Source organism: Drosophila biarmipes, chromosome 2R (assembly GCF_025231255.1).
Source record: "Drosophila biarmipes strain raj3 chromosome 2R, RU_DBia_V1.1, whole genome shotgun sequence".
In the NCBI taxonomy this organism is placed as follows: Eukaryota; Metazoa; Arthropoda; class Insecta; order Diptera; family Drosophilidae; genus Drosophila; species Drosophila biarmipes.
Genome location: NC_066615.1, coordinates 14,796,699 through 14,820,155, shown reverse-complemented (window position 1 = coordinate 14,820,155; position 23,457 = coordinate 14,796,699). Strand labels below are relative to the sequence as shown.

The following is a 23,457-nucleotide window of genomic DNA, read 5'->3' as shown; positions in this document are numbered from 1 at the left end:
GGGGACAGCGGATGTGCTGCCCTCTACTTAGAAGAGGTCTTTATTACCCGAGGTTGGATATAGCCTGGAATCAGATTAAGACCAGCCTTAGGGTTCAAGTGTCACCCCTAATGTAAGTGCATTACCAAAAAAGATAATAAATTAAATATAAATATTTACATGTATGTTATGCAATACATTTACTATTATAAACAACAACAAAAAACCAATTATTCATTAGTGTTTGTCTTTCATCTAATTAATACTTAGCTGAATGAAATTAAAAAAAAATAGACCTAACATGACCATAAAATCTAAATCAGAAGTATAGTTCTTAGATTTATACCGGCTTTACCTAAGAAAACAATTAATTAAAGCCCAAATCAGCAGCCAAATGGTCAATCCAGCCGAGTATCCTGAGTTATGGTCACCATTGGCACCATTACTGTATTCCCTGTTCAATCAAGTAATTTCAGGCGATTCACCAAAGAAAAGTGGCAGGAAAAATGCTCGGAAAAGTTGGGGGATCCCACACCTGGGCACCCATTTCACCCCTTTATACGTCCTTAACCCCCGACCGGCCCAGAACCCCCGTCATCATTCCGAGTCCCCAAAATCTGACGCAAACATTTTCGAGTAATCCGAGTGAGAAGGAGCCGGGCAGAAACGACAAATAAAATGTTTCGCAAAGCAAACTATGGGGCAACAATGGATTTGGGAGCTCCGAGGAGGCGGGAAAGCGGCCAGAAGTTGGCCCCAAAGGAGGGACATTAGTTTATTAGAGTGTGCGAGAAGCTTTAATGCCCGAAACCTAAACAAGAGATAAGGAGGACGGGAATATCCTTTCGGAAGGACGAGCAGAGAGGGGGACAGGACAGTGCGAGTGACAGGGAAAATGCATGTTATTGTGTGTGCTTAAAAATAAGAGAGAGAAATCTACTTAAATGGTGAAAAGTTGCGGACATGGAAGGTGCTTCCGGATCAAGGATATACGCAAATAATGTTTGTAAACAATTTTTATTGCTTTCTGGTTGAGATGCGGCCCGTATTTGCTTGCAAAAGTAAAAGTTGTTGATAGAAATCACAGAACATAAACAGAGAGATGCCAGGCAAAAGATAGAGATACATCTCGGGGTGTGTACACAATAACATAAATTGCAGAATGTGACAAAGGGTTGTCCTTTGCCCCCCTCAACCAGTCCTCCAAGTTGAGTGGGTCAGCAGCCCGAGGAATATAAATAACAAAGGCCCGGCCGGAGAAATTCCCCCGGACTTCTGTCGATGACATCAGCAAACAGTCGAAGAAATTGAAAAACCAATCCGAGTTGGCCACATACATCAGTTTCCCCGGCCACCAACAGCGCCGCAGCCACTCACATGGCCAAAACCAAAAGACAGCGCACAAACCAGCCAACCAATTCGCCGCCAAAGTTGGGACTTTAAAGTTAAAGCCAGATCGGAGAGGGGGAAGGGCATGGGTATTATCCCCTAAACCGATGCACACACACTCACCTACACATGGCCAAACGGCAGACGAGGAGGAAATTGCTTGCCTTTCCTAACTAAAACTTGGGGAAATTATGAAATTCATACAGGAAGACAATTTTCTTCAACATCTAATTCGCTTGCTGCAGCCCCAAATAAGGGTACAGTAAAAATACTGCATACTAACCTCTGTTTCATTAAAAATGTTAGTAAATGGGGATCGTTTAGATATTTATTGATAAATAGATTGATAAATAGATAGATAGATAGATAGATAGTTAGATAGATAGACATATAGATCGATAGACCGATAGATAGATAGATAGATAGACAGATAAATCGATAGATAGATAGATATAAATAAATATATCTATATCCTTAAAAAAAAATACTAAAGTGTCAAAAAACTTTCTGGACATAATAAGTTTAAATATTTAAAGAGTAGTTTAACAAATTCCAGAAGAATTCAATCAGATTTATTTATATTATATATTAAAATACACATGATCCTTATAAGTTTTTAGTTACTTAAACTCCATTGCCTTTAGTTTTGTAGTGTCACATCCAAAAGTACTTCTTAGGGAGATCGACCTGTGCAGCTTTAGCTACATTGCATCAGCCCGAAATTTGTTTGCGGTCTTAGCCATAAGTTTGTCCGTCGACAGACAACTTGCGGTGGCTGCTGGCTCTGGGCTGCTGCTCCTTGCCAGCTTTTGACTTCTGACAGCGGTAGCTATCCAATCCCGAGTCCAAAATCACGAATCCCGGCTGCCCTGCGCCTGCCTCGCCGCCCAAAGGATTCCCTGCGCGAAAGCCCGGGTAGTGAACACACTTCGGGGACGCGGTTAAAGTGCTCAAGTGCTCAACTCCCGGCATTTATATGTTTCACCTCCATTTGGACTCGCACTCCGCCGGTTTGCTTTTCAAAATAAATCCCAAAGCCAGGCGAAAGGATAACCAATGTTCGTTGAGAGCTGCGAGTGGCGAGTCCTGGCTCTGTGGCACTTTTGACGGAAATCCTTAACCGCTCTCGCCTTCCGCAATCCTGACCAATTCGTTTGGCTTTATTTAAGTTGCAATTTGCCAACAACTGATAGGTAGCCAACCGCCAGTTGGCCAAGCTCCGACATCTTGACTTTCATTAAGATTCTGCATATTTGGCAACGTCTCAGGTTCAGTTTCAGTTCTGGTTTGTAGCTTGTAGCCGAGATATCTGCTGCCTGGCTGTCTGGGCAACAGGTCTAATTTGCTTTTCTTCATTTTCCACAATATTTTTTTATGCCACCCAATGAGCAGTGGAAGGAAATCTAAAAATTACATAAGGGATCAGGGGATTTTTCAACAGGCACGGCCTTGTCGCACGCCAAAAGGAACAGGAGCCGCAAAGCTCCTCGGCTAGATTCATTTGTTATTGTGCTCCATCTAGTGCTCCGGCTCCGGCTCCGGCTTCAGCTCCTGTGTTTAGCTGCCATCCGATTCCCAATGCAATAACTTAAAAAACACGAAGACAGCCTGACAGCTCCGGCTCCTCTGGATTCCGTTCAGGATTCACTTCTGGCCGGAGCCCTCTCTCCTCTGCTTCGTCAACAACAATGGACGGCTGGTAGCGCCTTTGGGCCGGAAGTGCCGCCATGACGAGCATAATTTAACAAGGCCAACGCAGCAGCCGTTACCAGTTGGCCCCCAGAAAGAAGGAAAAAAACAAATGGCCAAAAGCAACCAACCAAATGGCCAATGGCAGTGGACACAGCGGCCCAGGTCGCAGAGCTGCAAAAAATCATATTTTCCCCCAGCTATTGACAGCGTAATCAGCAGACTTGTAATAAAAATCCAAATACAATTTATTGTTGTACAGAAACAGGTAATTCATTACTTTATCGCAGGGAGTAGTTCACAGTGCAGCAGCTGCGACCACAAGTGCACTGAGCGCAAAGAGGGTGGTAATATGGCAATACTACTTATGTAAAAACGGTACAATTTTAGTATTAAAAACAATTTAAGCACATGATCAATTTTTTTGAAAAATATTATTAAAGTTATCTATAAATATTATGAAAAGCTGAAATAAAATAATTTCCTTTGTAATAATAGTCTAGGGCCATCTTAGATATATATGTGATCAGGGCTCATACATAAAGTCAATAAATTATTGAGACAATACGACATGTGGGTGCAGCCACCTACTCCAAGTGAAATAATGCCATGTGAAGAGAAATAACGCCTAATCCTATTTATTATTTAAATAAATCTTATATTTCTTTATGGTAAAGGAAAAGGAGATAAACTCGCCTTGTAGAGTAAATCCACTTAATCCACTCAAAATATTTATTATTATTACTCAAAATATTTATTAATATTTTGGTAATCCACTGATTTTCGCTGGTATTTTTTCTAGATGCCATACTGTAATGTTCTCAGTGCCCTCGACTTGCAGACTCCCACTAAAGCCGACAATTTATGGGCTCTAGGCGGGCTTGTGTGTGTCGCACCTCTACCTCCGTAAGATGGTCTAGATTGTCGCCGGTGCGATGCAAATGGTAGTAATTCGATATTTTCCTTAGGCCTCCGCCGCAGACAAGGCCAAGACAAACAGTCAACAAGCCAGCTTTCGGTGGGCAGAGTCAACAGCCGTGTTTGGACAAGATCAATAAACACCTCAGAGCAAAAAATAATAATGGAATTTCTGGGCCCGGCTCTTTGTGCACAAATTATTGCTGATATTGCCACTAAACCACGCACACTGCCTCCGAACACATACAGAAATGTCCCGCCAGCAATGGCACGTACAAGTTTCCTTTTCCGCATTTTCCTCATTTTGACCATTTTGTTTGGCCCACAAAAGTATGCTACGGGGGCGAGTGGGTAAAATAAATAAGCATAAATGGTCAACCAACCGACGGAATAACAATAATGCCGGGAATAATAACAAGAGGCCACGCAGCTTATGCGACAAGCAAATCAAGTTAAAACACAAGCGGGCACAGCTGGCGAAAAGGCCCAAGAGAAGCTGCAACTCGGTGAATATTTTAAAAGTAATGTCGCCTGGCGGCAAATTGAAAATTAAACGAAAAACTTAAAAATAACTATGGATAAAAAAATGGGGGCCAAGGAAAAGTTCCGCCACTTGCTGCTGACCCCAAAAGCTGTAGGCCCAGGCACAGGCACATGCGGAATTTTCCATTTTCATTTTCCGTTTGCCAGTTGGCTGTTGGCTGTTGCGCAAGTGTTGCCAACTTAATAAAACGAAGCTCAAACATGAAAAGTTGACCAGGCCAAGAGCACGCGGTCCGGCAACAAAAACAGCGGCAAGTGCATGTAAAAGTTGTGCCAAAAAATACATTTCCCCTCCTGAGTCTCATTTTTTGGGGGCTTTTCCTGCTGTCACTAGGGTCTCCCTTCCCCGGAAGAGGTCCCTTAGGTAAACAGATGCGGTCAAGAATATGTAATTACCTAAGATGCAAATAAAAAAGGGAATATTCCCGACGAATTTACTACTCTTATTTTTATTATATTATTAAGTACTTATAACTTCTTACCAAACTGAATGGCATTTTTTCTAGGGTAGCTAAATATTACTTTAAAAACTATACTCACAAAAATGCTTTATTGTTGAAAAAAGATAAGTGAATTTTATTAACTGACCTTCTTGTTGTATTTATCTAATGTATTAAAAGTTTAATTTGTATATACAATCCAAACATAAATGTCTACAAGAGCATATGTGCAGTTAGCGTATTTATGAATACAGGTTAAATAAAACCATCAGCCAGCGTCAAGTGGCCATAGTTGAAGAAATATAACTACATCTGGGGAAAATATTAAAAAAACATTTTAGCTTAATTTAACAACTACTATTTTGACCAGAACTGTTTGTGTGTATACTGCGAGCATAGGCCAGCTCATATTTTCCAGTGGCAGCCTCCATTGTGAGTGCGCGGATGTGTGGACCTGGGGCCGGGGGTTTAGTGCCAGAAGTCTCGGCGGAGTGCCTAAATTGAATATCATCAAGGCTCAAATTAATGTCTTCAACAGCCAAAACTTTGCCACTTGGACCTCGGGCCCACGGATCCAAGGACCACAAGGATTCGGCGGCTACTCGCCCGAGAAGTTTTCCACTTTTTTCCTCTTGCTCGTTTTTTCCCTGGCTTTTCTCCTTATTTTTTCGCCTTTCCTGCTGTCCGCACATTTTGCGTTATTCCAAAGTTTTCGGGCGAGCTCCGACGCTCTGAAGCCGGAGCTTCCACCTCCTGACTGGTTGCTTCTTCCCGGAAAGTTTTATGCGCCTCAAATTGAAATATTTCCATAGAGCTTTGCACACACTAACGAAACGAGGGTACTTCCAAGGAATTAAGCACCTTGTAAGTGTTACTTTAGTTGTAATATATAAATAATATAATTCTTATTGGATGGCGAGAAAAAAATGAATAGTAATAATAGCAATAGAAGACAAATAGTAGTAGAACTCAAAAGAAAGTGCCCGGTCCAAAAAAGGTGTAAAAAAATCTCTCTTGAGAGTTCATATAACCAGAAAGCAAAGTAAAACAATTTCATTGGAATTTCTCAGGTGCTCGTTAACTCCAAGGAATATTTGTTCAGCGTTCATTAAAAGTGATTCTTTATGGCAATTAATATTAATCCCCTATCAAGGAAGATTCCACTACCTCAAGCTGAGCTACCCCATGCCCCGGTTTTATTTGCTAGAGTATCCCAAACTCATCCTCCATTAGCCAGATTCCCTTCCATCACTCTTGGCTAATTGCACGCACTGCCACCGCCGCCAATTTGGTCAGAGATTTGCCTTCCCCCCTGAATGGAACCCCTATATCTTCCCCCGATTTCAAGGAGCACGCGTCGAGGCGTAAACCGCGCAATGTGTTATGCATCCCTTGGGCCGACCGAGGAAACCAAAACTAAAACCAATACCTGCGGTCACCCCCCTGACCCCTCGACCCCTCGACCCCTTGGACCCCATTAGCCCCATGCGATCCGGGCGTCTATATGGGCGAATGCGTGTGTTATTAATCCCAGGCAATCTATTAAAAATGTAAAATGCATGAAGCTCGAGACAATTGCAGTGGCAAGCAGGCCAAAGTCTGTGCACTGGGGAAATGTCTGAATGTCTGGCGCACCGCACGTCGCCTTTAAACAGGGTGGAATTCTAGACTCTAGGTGCACTGCAAAAAAAAGTGGAATATATCTTTCCACTGCGGTCTTACAGGCATTTGAAAATCAATCAACCTTTAAATGTAATTGTATTTTTCTGGTAATTTTTACTCTTCTTATGTTCCTAGTAATATTCATATTGATTGGATCAAGTATAAAATTAATTTTGATTTTATGATAAACATTTTTTTTTTTTTGGTTGTTTTTCTGGCTTAAGAAAATATACTTTAATTTAAAAGCATTATTGATTCACTTATTATTTATTCACTGCTTAGAGTAATAATTAAAAAAGGTAAAAACCATATTGAATCAGCTAATATTAATATTTAAAATATTTTAGACACCATAAAATTTCTTACATAAGATTAAACATCTTGTAAAAACCGATTTCCTGTTCTATTTAAATCAAAAAACTTCCCAGATGCGTTTATGTTATATTTTTTCCCAGTGCACAGATGACTTCCACGGTCCCGGAGACGATCCGTGCGTGCTCGGTGACTGGTGACTGCCGGCGGACCAAGGACCGAGGACGGAAAAGTCAGTCGAGCTGTGCAGCGTCTCCGGGTGCTGCATTATTTACGCGACGGTCCTTGTTTATTGATGTTTGTCTGTCTCGGTCGGTGGGTCGGGCACTTCGGTGGGTCTGCCTCTGCCCCTGCCACCGCTGCCACTATCCTATCCTATCCGCTGCAGGTCGGTTTTGCTTGGCTGGGCAAAGCCCACCCCGGGCTAACGGGCTTACGGTTACCTTCTTGGAGAAGCCGCCTTCCCACCTGGCCGGATCTTCCTGGGGACGCCGTCACAGCGAGTGCTTACATATTCATGAGGGTTGCGGCAACAAAGTAGCCAAAAAACGTGGGCCAGGAGTAAGGCCGAGGCGGGCGAGGGAAAAGCCAAGGAGGAAATGTCTTCGCATGTATTGCCAAATAAAAATTGCGGTTCAAGTTCGTTGGCTGCGCTGAGTCCTCTCGTTACCCTTGTTATCCCTCGGTGATGCAGCCACTCTGGGGAATTCAGCTCCTTCTTTGTTCTAGCTCCCCTTTTAGTATTACAATTTTTCCTTTTTTTGGTGGCGTCGATCCGTGTACATATTTGCCAATTGCGATGCAGCAATTTGCTGTTTAAATATGCCCGCTTAATTGAGTTTAATTGTGTGAGCGCTAAGTAGGCGGAAATATTTTAGGAACATTTCAGAACTCCCTCGTTGTGAACACCCATCAATCGATCTCAAATAACAGGCTTACTTACGGCGGTGGTCGGCAACAAAAGAGCCGAAAAGAGCTTATTAGAATTTATATATTTAAATAGCATTTACGCCAACCGCCCTGTTATCCAATCCCCGAAACCCGGGCAATTTGTTGTGGCCCAAGGCGGCGTAGCTGAAAGTTTTCCAACTGCCCCCCAACTCACCAGCACTTTTTGCACATACTTCAGCTCTCGAATTGACAAAAGGGGTAGTTGCCACAAGCACACACACACACTTTACGTACTCCGCAGGGGGGTTTGGGGTGGACTAGACAGAAAAAACAATTTCACGGTTATTCCTGGCAAATATGAAAAGTAAAATGTAATAGCCCCAACCTCTGACAAACATGACAACAACTTCAAGTCCAACTTTTGCGGGTGGCGTTGCGGGGTGGAAGCCACCCCAGCGGGACATGGCAGCATCGTAGCTTGTCAAGCGGAAACGGAAGTCAGACACTTACATATGCGCGCGTAACTTTACGCCCATCGTCGTCGATGAGTTGTTGCTGCTGATTTGCCATTTCTCGTTTCTCTTTTGCCCTGATACCCTGAGGGGGCAGGGTAATGGAGATTCCATAGGAGGTCTCAGTGATCAGTTGGCTATTACCCTTTATGAACATAAAATAAGAGACAGATCTAGCTCCCAGGGAACTAATCTATCTTATTTCTACTCTTATAAAGAAGTGATGACTATAACTAAGGTAGACAATTTATGGACAATGTTCATAAAACATTGCGATTTATATATATGAAACAATAAATTTTCCTTTTCAATATATATGTTATTTAATATATTTAACTGTTTTAACATTTTCTTACACACAATTCTGGCATTATTGTAGTACTATAATATTTGAATTTGTTATATAGTTCTATCTTATAGGTAAAAATATAGGCTAGCAAAAGATTATATATGTAGCTATACAGCTATATATAAGATCGCTCAAATATCAAGGATAATACTTGATAAAAGGTTCTTCAATATTAAGTTATGTCTTATAATGCATTTAATGTTTGTTTAATAATAAGATGTTTATAATTCCCAACTCGCATTTTAAATACAACATTATTCAGTTTGTTAGTGGATCACTGTTTATTAGTTCGAGATTACATATATTTTCCTTTTATTATTTCAAACACCTTTAATCCTTATTTGGGACCTCTCGTAAAGACCCAACCTTAGAAAGAGTATTCCCAACTAAGCCATTCCAAAACTTATTTCTCCATTGAAATTTTTTCGATTTCATTTTCTGGGTCTGGGAGGGTGCCCTCTAGCCGAGGGCATATTTCAACAGTTGCCAGTTATGTTGCCGCTGTCATAATATTGGCATGCATATATCATTCTGACGGTCTATAAAAGTATCCACACCCCGGCGAAGGAAAGCGGAGGCAGCTCAGTCCAAGGGTTGATTCCAGTTGTCGTCGCACTGTTGCACTTGTCATAGAAATTCGATGCCAGGGGGCTGGGTAAATGGGGGTTTCGTCGTTTCATTCTCGCTTTTTGAAATCTAATAAGCCTCGATGGACTATCGCTTATTCCGATCCTAAGTGGTTGATAATAAATTGTTAGTGAAAAATGCGCACATTTCCCATTTTCAAGGGAGCAGAAAATAAGGGGAAGTCATCCCTTTTTCGCGAGCCCAGTGTGCCATTTTGCTTGGGATTAGAAAGTACCACTAGAAGCCGACAAATCACGAATGGAATTTGCGGAGCAGGCTTTTTATTAGGCACGTCCTCGTGGCAGAGACACCTTTAAATCCACCTCCAGACATGCATTTACCTGCAACTCCCCGAGGTAGCGTTTTTATTAATATTTAATGCGAGTTTTGCCAACTTTTCCCCTCAGCCCCGCACTTCAACCCCTATAAAACGCAACTTTTCGCACAACTGACAACTCAATTCAGCATTACCTGAAGCGCAAAAGCCCCAGCATCCCGCTTTATGTGCCCCAACCCCCAGCACGTGCCAAATATTTTGGCCAATCTCTCAGAGACCGAAGCCGCCCCCAGCCTTCATGCAAAATTTGCGGACTCCATTAGATGTCACTCCTCTCTGGGTTTCTACTTCTCGCTTTTCTTATGGCGCGACTGCATAACTGTGTAATGAAAAATTTTCCAGCATTCGCCATGGACACGCCCCCCCCGCCCACCGCCCACGGCCAGGGTTTTCGAGGGTGCTTTGGCTTTCCTGGGGGTTTTTCGTGTCGCTTTGTCACTGTATCTCCCCCCACAAAAGGAAACTAAACATAAATCATAAATATTTTAAAGTTTCGAATTACCAGTGGCAAAAACAATCAATGCAGCCAAACCACCACCCACTGCCGCGCCCACTCGTGCCAGGGCCCAAGGCCTTTTTGAGGCGTTCCCCAAGCGCTGTCACACAGCTGTCAGCATTTGGCAAAACCCCTTTTGAGGTGGGTGCTCTGTGGGTGGGGTGGGCGATGAGGTCGGGGGGCAGCGCAATCAGCGCTAATCTAATGAGTGTCACTGGTGCATGTGGCAAGTGTAACTAGAACATTGTGCGCCATTGTTCAGCAGGTGTTTGGGAGATCCCAAATGAAAGGACGGAGTGCGTTTTCCCAGGGCACACACGGAGAGAAAATGACAGAGTTGCACTCTTGAGTGCTTTATTTCAATTGGGTTTAAAAGAATATATTTGTTTTGAGTATTTTCTTTCAAATAATAACAGTTTTTTTTCACCTTTACAGAAAAGACTGACAAAATTATATGAAAGCCACGAAAATAATCATCGTTTTACTTAACTAAAATAGAATTCATCTTATTAAATTATAAAAATCACTTTAACATTTAACTTTGGGTGTCTAAAAGTATGCAGTAGATAGAATATATTTTGAGTCATAAACATTGTGGCCTATTTTTAGACACTAGAATATATTCATTGTTCTTCTGAGTTTAGAATGTTGTTGCATACTTCTAGACACCTAAAATTACATTTCAAAGTGTTTTCAACTCCCCAATGCCACAAGCGGTATTTGTTTTGGGGATTCTCAAAATACAATCTTTTCATCGCGATCGTTATCATTTCTCAAAGAACTTGCCCTAATTTTCCAGCAGTGTGCCCCTGGCAGTTATGAATACTCCTGGAAATGAAATGACATCTTGTAACTTCTCAAGTATGTAACGGGCATTTACGTGCAGTTACCGTTACCGTTGGCAACAGCAGAAGGAGTCGGACAGTCCTGCAGAAGGACCAAAGAGACAGCCGCCCGTCCCATCGAGCCGTCATATAAAAATAATTGTTTGCCAGCGCATTCATTACCCATGACAGCCCGCGATCCTTGCCAAGGATATTAAAAATGCAATTTCTGGCCCAAATAAAAAAGGGAAAACAAAAATGAAGGGAAAGTGCGTAGCCCACCGCAATTGCAATTCGTGTGCATTTGCAAATTGGTTCCAGCGAGGGATAAGGACAGCTCCGAGTTGCAATTCCATTTAACGTCTCATCATTGCCGACTTGCGACGCGGACATCAAATTAAATGCTCGAAACGCAATAAACATTAATAAGGGTAAGAATCAAGGTGCAGCATCCAGATGGGAATGCGAACGGGTACGGCATGGAAATGGCTCATAAACAAGTCCATCAAATAAAGTGCACACAGACGGGCCAAATTTTTTCGCCTCGCGTCCATCGTTGACTTTTGGCGTAAAAACCGCAGCACAATATTAACAATGACGCATGGCGCCCATACATATAGCACCCACCCACGCACAGGCATCTGCCCGTATAAAAACAGACACACGAGCACACACGGAGCAGACTATCAAATTTTAATACGCCATCCTGGCTGTGCCTTTATTTCATAAATTTTTAATGAAATTAAGCGGCAAAGCTTTTTGGGTTTTCGGGTTTCTGCCGATGGTACGCCGTGCTGGTGGTGTCTGAGTGTGGCCAGAGTATTTCGAAATAAATCATAAAGAGTGAAATGCATAAGTAAGGCCAAACAACCAGACATACGGACATACGGACAGTCAGCCGTCCCGGACGGACGCACATTGTTTGCATACCTTTTTAAATGGTTTTTCAACTTTTGGTTTTTGTTTTTTGCTCCCCCGTTAACCGCAACTAAAAGTGCGCCCTGTTAAATTATGAATTAAGCGGTTTTATGCGTCTATATATATGCACACAGCACACATTCTGGATTTTGTCTTTTGTTTTTAATGAGTGCGACTGCAGAGGCTTGAATTTTTAAAAAGGTCAACTAGAAAACAATGGAAACTTCCGGGAAATCTAGCTAGAGGTGCACAAAAAAGGCAAAAGTTTTGATGGTATTTGGTTAACAGCGTTTGAACATTATTTAAATTACGGTTTCCACGTATTTACAATGGGTCGGGGTCACCAAATTATTAAGGATATGCCAACCTTTCGACAACTTAGTCCACTAATTATTTCGATGGGTATGCTTTTAATGGATTCATTTTTATAAAAGAGTGAATAAACCCATTTAAACACTTTTACTATACTTATTTAAATGGATTTATAACCTGTTTTCTGTGTAACCCTAAAATATATATATAGAGCCCTGTTTCAAATTCCTTCAACATTTAAAAAGCATATCAGCAGATAAGCAAGTTCGTCATGTCTTTAAATGAAGAGTTTTTTACTTGAATTTTATTTCATTTTAAAGTTGGTGTTTTCAAAGTTTTTAAAATGTCAAAACTATCGCGATCACGCTCTCCTCCCTAAGTCCGATCCCCAAATGCACCCCAAAAAGTATGCAATGCAAAGCAGAAAAACGAAAAACATAAAAAATAAGACAACCCCCAGAAACCCGAGGACATGCCTGCCATATGCGAAATCAAAAGTTGTTTATGACTCAATTTGTAGTTTTGAACATGAATTATTGCAGCTGTGTGGGGGTCGGACGGAAAAAAAGACTTATAGAGAGGGGTAAGAAAATAAAAAAATAGTCGACAAACACGAATATGTGCTGCACACAAATTTCGGATGAGGAAAAACTAATTTCGCAAAGAGGAAATTAAATATGGCAAAGTTTGACATATGACAGATTTCTCGTTGTTTTTGCAGCTGCTCCTGCCGCTTGTTTCGATTTTATATTCATTTGTGCATGCGAATAATTGAAACATTTCTGGTGGCAAACATGCAAATTTCAATTTCAATTTGCAGCCAAACAAAGACTCAACTCGGCTGCATGGGTATTCTCAGCAGGACAACTCAGGTGGAGAGCAGTTCCAGCTTGGCAGTTCAAAGTGGAATGATTTGAACTGTTGTCATCCGATATAATACCATCTCAGCCAAAATCCAATCGCTCTCCATTTCATTTCGCCCGGTCTCATTTCATTTCATTTGGTCTCGTTTCATTTCGCACAGTTTGCTTTGTGTCTCGTCTGCTGGCCAATTTCGCATATTTTTACAACTTTAGCCTGGCACTTAATTTAGTCAATAACATGCAAATGATTCGCCCAGAGTCTAATTGGAAACGCAACTCAGCAGTCTGCGGAGTCGGCAGACTGCAACTTTTTCCCAGTTCTCCCCTTCTAGTCGCGACTCCGCGCCGGAATATCCGCATTAAAGGCTGCGGTGCGTCAAACTTATAATCAAGAGGGATTTCCGCCGAGGGAAGTGGAACGGAGGGCGGGGATCGGGACTCCCTCTCCCGAAGACTGATGAGCTACAGCGTTTCTGCATTTCATCACTGCTCCTTGACTAGGGACAGGGTTCCCGCACACTGGGAATACATTGAAAGAAAAACAAAGGAAGAATATGTCCAGGTTTCAGATTTCTCCTGCAAGGTTTATCTTTCAATGGAACTAAATTTTACTTAAACAAATTTCTTTTCTATCAGCGTTTATGGATACATAAGTAAAACATTTCAAACGCATGTAATGCGTGTAATTAAACGTGAATTCTTCAGGTTCTTTTTTAATCGATTAACTTTTGTCACGAACACGTATTATAACAAGAAAGATATACTAAATAAAAAGACCTTCTAATTTGTTATTTTACATAGATTTATAACTTGATACTTGATATAATAATTTGAGGTAAAATAAGCTGATAATATTAATAAACGTTAATAGCAATTAACACAATAAATATAAACTTTTAGATTGAGAGCCAAAATAGTCATAGTTATTTTGAGTTTCGAGTTTTCTTTAGATGTTTTCAAATTCCATTTGAACAAGTACTATTGTGTGGAATAAAATTGAGTTGATCAGTGCAAACAATGCAAATCGATCCACTTTAAATAAACCGAGGAATCGAAGCTTGAATGGATTTCGGGCCAAGTTCAGATTGAAGCTATCGAACTGGAAGAATAGATATAAATTGTATAATAATAATGTATCATAATTTGTTTTGACTTACAACTGCCTCTAATCTGGGGTCCAAAGCTTGAAGTGAAGTCCGTTGACCCAGCAGTTGGACCATCTCTTCGTGGGCATCCAGCAGGGAAAATATATTGGATGCGCTTATCCAGAAATCGACGATGTAAAATACAATAAAAGCTTTGTGGATAAACGTTATGAACTCTAGGGACATCTGTGATATTATATCGTATTTATTTATGCTTAGAAAAAAATATAAGTTCGCCACCAGAGTTGAAAAGAAAATGAAAGTTTGGCAAACAATCTGAACATCGTAGACTCTGGTCAAACGATCCAAAAACGCATGTAAGTCCGATTGGGATTTAGCCACCTTTTCAAGGCGATCGGCCAGGCTGCAGCACGAGGTCACAAAAACCCCAATGCGTTTGGGATTAAGGAACTGAATTTCTGATACAATCCCTTGCAACTCTTTGTTCAGGAGCATGTATCTTGCCCCAACATGCGCCATGACAATAAGGTACTGCATAACTATCACATTTATTATGACTGTTATGCTAAATAGGCCCAAGGTGCTAAGAATAAAGCGTAAATTTATTAGCTTCAGCCATGCAGTCAGAGCAATGATAATGTGTATAACATTCACCATTGTCGCACTAAAAATCTTGGCATATATTCTTCTTCGGCAATACGGAAGAATCTCCGGACTGACCAGTCGGCGGAACAAGACGAAGAGCTGCAGAAATTCCCGACGATTACACCATCGACTGACCAAAGACAGGGCAACGCAGATTATGCAAAACCATTACAGCGTATTCCTGAAGACGGTTCGACAATTTCCAAACTTTGACCAAACTTTGAATGTTGGTCACATAAAAAGCCAGCATGATGAAAACCACTAAGTTTGAGCAGGCTGCACTTATTGTGGTTCGCTTGGTGGCTTTAGCTCGACCCGTTTTAAAATTGATTTCAAAATTTAAAACGCCAGTTATGCGACTGAAAAAATAGGTACAGGACAAACACCATTTGAACAAGTTCACCATTGTGTTATATTTTAGATTGTTTTGGCTTTGGCCGAGTTAGTGAGTCTAATGTCAGGACCGGGTCAGAATTTCTGACATGTCTGACTGATTGCCTAAATTGAAATGTGATATCGTGTCATCTGAACCCACCTAATTTATCGACTTAGCAGGGACGAATGCAGGATTGGATGGTTGTGGGTTGTTTTCTTTCCCCAGAAAAGCGAATGAAAAAAATGTAGAAAGTGGTAGATCCTATAATACGACTTCGTCACAAAAGTTCACATCATAACCCTCTTTTAAAAAATGTAATTTTGTTGATAAAGGTTGCGCGAATTCTTTAGGTTCTTGTTAAATCGAAATAAAGTAATTTTAAATGCTTTTGCTTGAAGGTAAGAATTAAATTTGCTTACTTGAAATTAAAAAGAATGAATTACACATTTGAAAAAAATGCTTGACTACTGATTGTCAGTCCAATGCAATGCCAAGTAATTTGTTTAACTTACCCACTTCTTCACCTATTGTTTTGCCTTACTGAGAGTAGAGTCGTGGTCCTTTTTTTCCGCAGTGCCTGAAGTGCCATGTGCAGGCCCTGCCAAGGATGCTCACATTCTTCATCATCAAGTGCTGCTCAGTTGCACGTCTGTGATATGACTCGGTTATTCGGTTGCGGTTACGACTCCCTCCCGGAGACTTCCTCCGCGAGTTTTACCGGCAGTCTGTCCGCCAGTCTTGGGTCTTCCTTTGGCTGCTCAGCGTGTGGGTTTCGGCTCTTATTTCGCCGCTCAGACACACACACCATCACAAAGCCGCGGCACTGTTGACACATTCCACTGACAAATGGCCATAAGTGTATAATTGGATAGGATCTCGGAGGCGAGAGGCCATGGGGGATCGGAGTCCCCATTCCGAGCCATTTAATCTGGCAACCGAACTCTTTTATGCAAACCCATTCGGAGGCCATTCAATCAAATTAGCGTGGAGTGCAATCACCGGCGAACAAACTAATACCTCTGGCCACAATGATGCATGGCTGACTACTTATCGCTTAATCACATCACAGGACCTATGGTATGGAACGTTATGCCATGGTATGGCACGGTATCAGGGCATCTGCATAAAACATTTAGCAACATCAAATCGTTACTCGCCCATCCACACACATCAAAGCCAATCAAAATGGCATTTCAATAATATCAGAGCCATACAATCGCATCGGCAGGGGTTCTCTCGATGGTATGGGGGCTCTGTTGTAATGGAGCGCGCATATTTCGGTTCGGTTGCGGATGGGCGGAGGGGTGGATGTTCGGGAGTGTGGGATTGTGGGATTGTGGGTGGGTGTGTCTCTGAACAAATATTACAGGCTTGAGCACTCGCACACAGTTAGAAAGAGAGCGCGATGGCGTAGTAGACAGAGACGGCACGACCCGATTGAGGCTGGCGGAAATTGTGTCAAAGGATACTTTCGCTTTCCCCCGAAATGTGTCCTTGCCCAAATGTATATCGCTAGATGGGTGGTGGGCGCGTCATAAAGATATTGACAGGCCCATAAAGATAACCATAGTGGATTGTGAATGGCATGTCAAGGAAGAAATTAGCCGATGTTCTCACTCGCACTTTTACTTTCTCTGAATGTCCTCCCCAAGGGAAATACTTTTCGTGTAAGAAGATATCAACATTCTGGTTAGCCGGGCAGATCGTAAGCTATAGCTCATATAATTGTCTCTAAGCTCCGTTTTCTCAATCTTAAATTAAAGGTCTTACATTTTTAAAAATTCTGTTTCCTAGAAATTTAAACTCTTGTTCATATTTTGCCGTTTTAAATTTATATTGGTTCATTATCTTTCACAAAAAGTTAACATAAACTTACATTTTTTGGAAATGTTATCTTAACGAATCGGTTAACTTGTTGTCAGTTAGATAAACACTAAGTTAAAATGTAATGCTTCCAAAAAACAAGTTAACTTAAGGAGAAAAGTTAACATGACATTGAAAAATCGGTTATGTCAACAGGTTATAAAGAGCAGGCCATGGTAAACCAGTTTTGAATAGTTGGTAACTTTAGTAAGCCACCAGAACAAAAGCCGGCAACATCGAAATTCCAAATTTGACCCCGTGACTCTTGACCCGGCGAAAATGTTGGTGGCCACCTTGCAGCCGGGCTTCGTGACCGAGGGCGTGCCGCCATTATTGGACTGCAGGGCACCACTGAACCCCAGGCGCTACGATGAGGAGTACCTTCTGTTTGTACTGGCCTTGTCCATATCCACCCAGATGCTCCTGATGCTCTATGTGGGATTCGCCGTCTTGCAGCCGAGTTCCCTGCGAAGAAGGCAAATGAATGAGGGGCACCGAAGAACCTTCGCCAACTTCATCTTCCGAAGGATGCTTCGCCAGCTGGATGAGGCCTTCTGCGGACAGGACTCCTGCAGTATTCCCCGGGAGGAGCGTTTGGACTCCTGCCTAAGGTCCAACGAAAAGGTATCTCTGGCCATCCAACTGTTTCGCCGCGATGCTCTTAAGGTCCTCCAGCCAGGTCAGGACCTCTCATCGGACTTGGCTAGCGATGTTTACTACGTGCTGGACGAGGAGGAGCAGGAACTGGATTTCAATGGCTATGGATGCTCCCAAACCAAGGTCGAGGTCACCGAGGACCTATTAATGCACCTGTTGTACCCCGAACGGATTGACCCTGAGGCGTAGTGAATTACAAGCAGAGATTATACCTAATCTTTTGGAAAAGTCACTTACGTTTTCGATCCATAGTTACTAATGCTCAAATTGATTTGTATTTTTTTTTATAAACCGTCCTAAAATTGTTCTAAGCCCTTAGACTATGCATTGTTTTTATTAACAATCGAAATTGTTGGATAAATAACCAATATAACCATACATATTTTTTTAAGTTTTCTTCAAAAATTTTCCATTTCATTTTGTAGCAGAATTAATATGTGGCCCAAAAGTGAGTTAAGGAATGCGAACATTGCAAATCTATCAATTTTAAATAAGCCAAGGAATCGAAGCTGGAATGGATTTCGGGCCAAGTTCAGGGAGAAACTATCGATCTGAAAAATATTTATAATTTTAAAAACTTAAAAACTTTTCAATCTCTTTTCTTACAACTGCCTCCAATCTCCGATCTAAACCAGGTTGAAAAGATGTCCTCTGACTCAGTAGTTGGACCATTTTATCGTGTGTATCCAGCAGGCAAAACATACTCGACGCGTTTATCCGAAAATCGATTAACCAGAATCCCGCAATAGCAAAGTGAAGAATTGTGACAAACTTATGGTAGACTTCTGTGGAAGCACCATGTTTATTTAAGGTAAACAAAACCAATAAGAACGACACCAGATTTGAATAGTACGTTATAATCAAGTTGACGACCTGAACTTGGTAACTTCGGGACAATCGTTCCATAAGCGCTTGTAAATCAGATTGGGATTGGGCCAGTTTTTCAAGGCGATCGGCAAGACTGCAACAAGTGGTGACAAAAACCCCAATTCGGTTGGGATTAAGGGATCGTATTTCGGATATAATCGCTTGAAACTCCTTAATCAGAAGAATGTACCGCCCTCGAATGCCCACCATGGCAATAAAGTATTGCAAAATGATCACATTTGTAACGACTAACACGATAAAGTTGCCCAAGATGGCAAGATCCAGGGTTGTTCTTGCATGCCCAAGCATGACCGTAAGAATGATGATAATAAGTGCAGTGTGCAACATTAGAAAGCAGAAAGACTTTTTAAAGATGGTTTTCCGGCAGAACGGAATTATCTCCGGACTGTACTGACGCCTGAGCGAGTCGAAGAGCTTCATGAATTTCCGTCGGTCTGACCATATCCTTTTAAAGAACAGGAATACGCAAGCTATGCGGAAAAATCCAAAAACTATAACTACATATTTTTGAAGATAACTCGACATTCTCCACAGTTTGACTATTCTGTCAATGTTGATCACATAGAAAGCCATCATAGTGGAAATAACTATGTGCGAGCAGGCTGCACTTATTGTAGCTCGCTTGGTGATTTTACCTCGACCAGTTTTCAAGTCGATCTCGAAGTTTATAACGCCAGTTAGACGACCGATGAAATAGGTAAAGGACAAACACCATTTGAACAGGTCCATTGTGTTATACTGAACTTATCTCAGAACTGTTTCCAGTGGTTAGGAAATTTCCTGGGGACCGACATGGGTGACTGATTGCATATGATATCGTGTCATCGGACACCACCTAATTTATTGGCTGTGTGAATACTTAGCGAGAAGGGATTCAGGATTGTATAATTGCAATGGGTTTATTTTCCCAAGAGAGGAGATATGACCGATCTTTTAAAGGAAATGGCTCTTTAATCACCATTACTACCAGGAAAATCGATATTGCCATGTAGTTATAGGTTGTCCGTACTATTTTTTCTAAAAATAGATTTAAAATATTCCCAATCTTCTTAGGATATGCGCACTCAAATCAAGTTTGTTTATTAATCTATATTAAATCGTTTTGCTCTACTTCTAAAAGATCTCGACTATAAAGTTGTGTCTAGCCACCCAATTGTAGCAAGATGATCTTAATGTTTTGCCAGGACTCAGCCACTGGTGGGGGCTCCATAGATTTAATAACTATGGACGAGGACGACGATCGGCAGATCATATCATACAGCTGAAAGCTAAGTTTGATGGTAATATATTCCATATTTATTATTATTTCATTAACATTTTTGTTTATTTTTTGCTGTATTATATTGAATTAAGGATATTAAGACACAGACCTTGCAAAGACAAATTTTAACATACATTTTTCCTTTAGTTGTATACTGCTAATTCCTTACTAACACGATAAAATTTAATTACTTTGAATTTTTTTTAGAAATTTTCAATTTCAATTTGCATCAGAATTATTGTGTGGCCTAAAAGAGAGTTAAAAAGGGCAAACATTGCGAATCGATCAATTTTAAATAGACCAAGGAATCGAAGCTGTAATGGATTTTCGGCCAGGTTCAGAGTAAAACTATCCATCTGAAAAACATAAATACATTTAAAAGATATAATTGTTTTTAATTCGTTTTCGCTTACAGCTCTCTCAAGTCTTCGATCTAGGCCAGGTTGAAATAAAAGCCGCTGGCTTAGCAGTTCGACCATCTCTTCGTGGGTATCCAGCAGGCTAAATATATTGGACGCGTTCAACCAGAAATCAACAAAGGTAAGTACGACAAAAGCCGTGTAAATATACATTAAGAAGGACATCTTTGTTATTATATCGAATTTATTCAAGCTTAATATTAAAAATAAGTTTGCCACTAGATTTAAATATTGGGCGATGATCAAAGACACAACCGGAAATCCGTAGATTCTAGTCAAACGATCTAAGAGCCCTTGTGAATCACCTTGGGATTTATCTACTTTTTCAAGGCGATCAGCAAGGTTGAAACATGAAGTCAAAAAGACCTCAAAACGTTTCGGATTAAGGTTTCGAGTTTCAGTAATAATCGCTTGCAACTCTTTGTTTATCAGGATGTATCGCCCTCTAAGACTGGCCATAGCTATAAAGTAATGCATAATGATCACATCCATAATGAATGCCGCGCAATAGGCGCCTCCTATGCCAAGTGCCAGGAGCACGCTTAGCTGCTTTCGCACTATAAGCAGAGCGGCGATAGCATTTATAATATACAACGCTGCAGCACAAAACGTCTTGATGATGATGCCTTTCCGGCAGTAAGGAAGTATCTTCGGAGTGAACTGACGACGGAAGGAGTCAAGGAGCTGCATATAACTCCGGCGATTGGTCCATCTATTGGCCAAGGACAGGAAAACGCACACTGTTTGAAACGCTGATAAAATTATGAAGACGTTTTCCTGAAGAGGACTCGACATTCCCCACACTTTGGTCTCTCTATCTATGCTGATCATATAGAAAGTCAACATGACGAAAATAACTATGTTCGTAAGGGCGGCCCCTATTGTGGTTCTCTTCGTAACTTTAGTTCGACCCGTTTTAAAGTCGATCTCGAAGTTTATAACGCCAGTTAGACGACCGATGAAGTATATAAAGGACAGACACCCTTTAAACAAGTCCATTGTGCTATACTGAACACCTCTCAGGACTGTTTCCCGTTGGTAAGCCAATAAGCTGAGAATTGAGTCATAGTTTTTGACATTTGTGACTGATTGCCTCGGTTAAATATGATATCGCCTCATCTGAACCCACTTAATTTATTGACTGTATGAGGACTTAGTAGTGAGGGAATCAGGATTGGATGCTTGTGGTGGATTTTATCCCCGAGAGGGTTGATATGACCGATGTTTTTACCTAATGATTTTTGGATCGCCTTCTCTAACCGGGCAAATCGATATAGCCAAGCTTGCTCCTATAGGTAAGTGAGGCTTTTAGCGGAACTGCCCCAAGATTACCTGGAAAGAGCTTGCCATTTGTTGTTGATTAGTTCATAAGAGTTGCTCATTTTGATGTTAAGTTTTTTTATATGTCAAATTTAAATACATTTGTGTTATTTTTAAAATTAGCTACTGACAAATGGCTGAACTTAAAAGTTATACTGGCAGATCTTTAATAACACAGAGAAGCATAATTGTAAGATAAATAACCATTATAACCTTACATAAATTGTAAGTGTTATTTACAAATTTAAGTTAGAGAGTTACTACACATTAATTATTAAGACAAATAATCAAAGTAGCTAAATCCAGAGCCAATATAATCTTAAGTATCTAATATTTTCGCTACTTATTTTCAAATTCAATTTGAACCAGTACTATTGTGTGTCCTAAAATTGAGTTGATTAGTGCAAACAATGCAAATCGATCAATTTTAAATAAACCGAGGAATCGAAGCTTGAATGGATTTCGGGCCAAGTTCAGATTGAAGCTATCGATCTGGAAGAATACTTATAAATTGTACAAAGTCAATGTTTAATAATTTGTTTCAACTTACAACTGTCTCTAATCTGGGGTCCAGAACTTGAAATGAAGTCCGCTGACTTAGTTGTACGACCATTTCTTCATGGGCATCCAGCAGGGAAAATATATTGGACGCGTTTACCCAGAAATCGACGAAGTAAAATACATTAAGGGCAGTGAAGATACATGTTAGGAAATCGAGGGATATATTTGAAATAATATTGAATTCATTTATGCTCAATAGTAGATATAGGTTCACCACCAGGTTTGCAAAGTAAGTTACGATTAGGCAGACAACCTCAACTTCGAAGACTGTAGTCAAACGATCGATGAACGCTTGTAAATCAGATTGTGCTTTAGCAACTTTTTCGAGGCGATCAGCCAGGTTGCAACATGAGGTCACAAAAACTCCAACCTGTTTGGGATTCAGGTTTTGAGTTTCTGATACAATCGCTTTTAACTCTCTGTTCAGGAGGATGTATCGCGCTCTAATGTTCGCCATGGCAATAAAGTACTGCATAATGATCATGCTTATAACGACTGTTATGCTAAAAAGGCCTAGGATACTAAGAGTCGTGGATAAATCTTTCAGCTTCCACCTCGCAATCAGAATAATGATGAACTGTATTAAATTCACCGCTGTCGTGCTAAAAATCTTGCAATAGATTCTTCTCCGGCAGTACGGAAGTATCTCCGGACCAAACTGCCGGCTGAACGAGTCGATGAGCTGCACAAATTCCCGACGATTACACCATCGACTGACTAGAGACAGGGAAACGCAAATAATGCGAAACACCGATAAAGCCACTAGAATGTATTCCTGAAGACGGTTAGTCATTGCCCAAACTGTGACCACTCTTTGTACGTTGATCACATAGCAGGCCAGCATGATGTACACCACCAAGTTCGAGCAGGCGGCACATATTGTAGCTTTCCGGGTAACTTTAGCTCGACCCGTTTTCAGATCGATTTCAAAGTTTAAAACTCCAGTTATACGACCAGCGAAATATGTATGCGACAGACACCACTTGAACAGGTCCACCATTGTTTGAAACTGAACATTACTTCGGGATAGTTCCCACCTTAATGTCAGACCCGAGTCAGAATGCGTGACATGTGTGACTGATTGCCCAAATTAAAATATGATATCCTGTCATCTTAATCACCTAGTTTGTCGCCTTAGCAGGGACGGATTCAGGATTGGATGGTTGTGGTGGGGTTTTTCCCCCAGAGGAAAGGTATGACCTATACCTTAAAGTAAATTGTTTTTGGATCACCATCATTATGGCGCTCTTTAAAGCAAAACTTATAAAAATAGGATTAAGAAACTACTTTTCACTATCCA

The 23,457-nt window shown here is 41.0% G+C and overlaps 4 protein-coding genes across 5 annotated transcripts; 1 reads left to right on the top strand and 3 right to left on the bottom strand.

Moving 5' to 3' along the window:
* Nucleotides 1–13,974: 13,974 nt before the first annotated feature.
* LOC122818193 (putative gustatory receptor 59d) lies at nt 13,975–14,707 on the bottom strand. Its single transcript, XM_044092285.1, has 2 exons — nt 14,219–14,707; nt 13,975–14,160 (listed from the first exon to the last, which is right to left on the bottom strand). Exons 1-2 carry the CDS (start codon nt 14,702–14,704, stop codon nt 14,008–14,010), a joined length of 639 nt encoding a protein of 212 aa, XP_043948220.1. The 5' UTR covers nt 14,705–14,707; the 3' UTR covers nt 13,975–14,007.
* Nucleotides 14,708–17,184: 2,477 nt separating this feature from the next.
* On the top strand, nt 17,185–18,086 carry LOC108036284 (uncharacterized). 2 transcript variants are annotated; one of them, XM_017112295.3, is made up of 2 exons: nt 17,185–17,675; nt 17,727–18,086. In XM_017112295.3, the coding sequence occupies exons 1-2, from the start codon at nt 17,331–17,333 to the stop codon at nt 17,895–17,897; spliced, it is 516 nt and encodes a 171-aa protein (XP_016967784.1). In that variant the 5' UTR covers nt 17,185–17,330; the 3' UTR covers nt 17,898–18,086. The 2 variants fall into 2 exon arrangements, with proteins under 2 accessions (XP_016967784.1, XP_016967783.1); XM_017112294.3 differs by having other exon boundaries at nt 17,197–18,086.
* Nucleotides 18,087–18,278: 192 nt separating this feature from the next.
* On the bottom strand, nt 18,279–19,325 carry LOC127010978 (putative gustatory receptor 59d). The gene has a single exon (XM_050887378.1). It carries the CDS (start codon nt 19,323–19,325, stop codon nt 18,279–18,281), a length of 1,047 nt encoding a protein of 348 aa, XP_050743335.1.
* A 2,610-nt stretch (nt 19,326–21,935) lies between these two features.
* LOC122818185 (putative gustatory receptor 59d) lies at nt 21,936–23,157 on the bottom strand. Its single transcript, XM_044092213.2, has 2 exons — nt 22,147–23,157; nt 21,936–22,088 (listed from the first exon to the last, which is right to left on the bottom strand). Exons 1-2 carry the CDS (start codon nt 23,155–23,157, stop codon nt 21,936–21,938), a joined length of 1,164 nt encoding a protein of 387 aa, XP_043948148.2.
* Nucleotides 23,158–23,457: the final 300 nt, after the last annotated feature.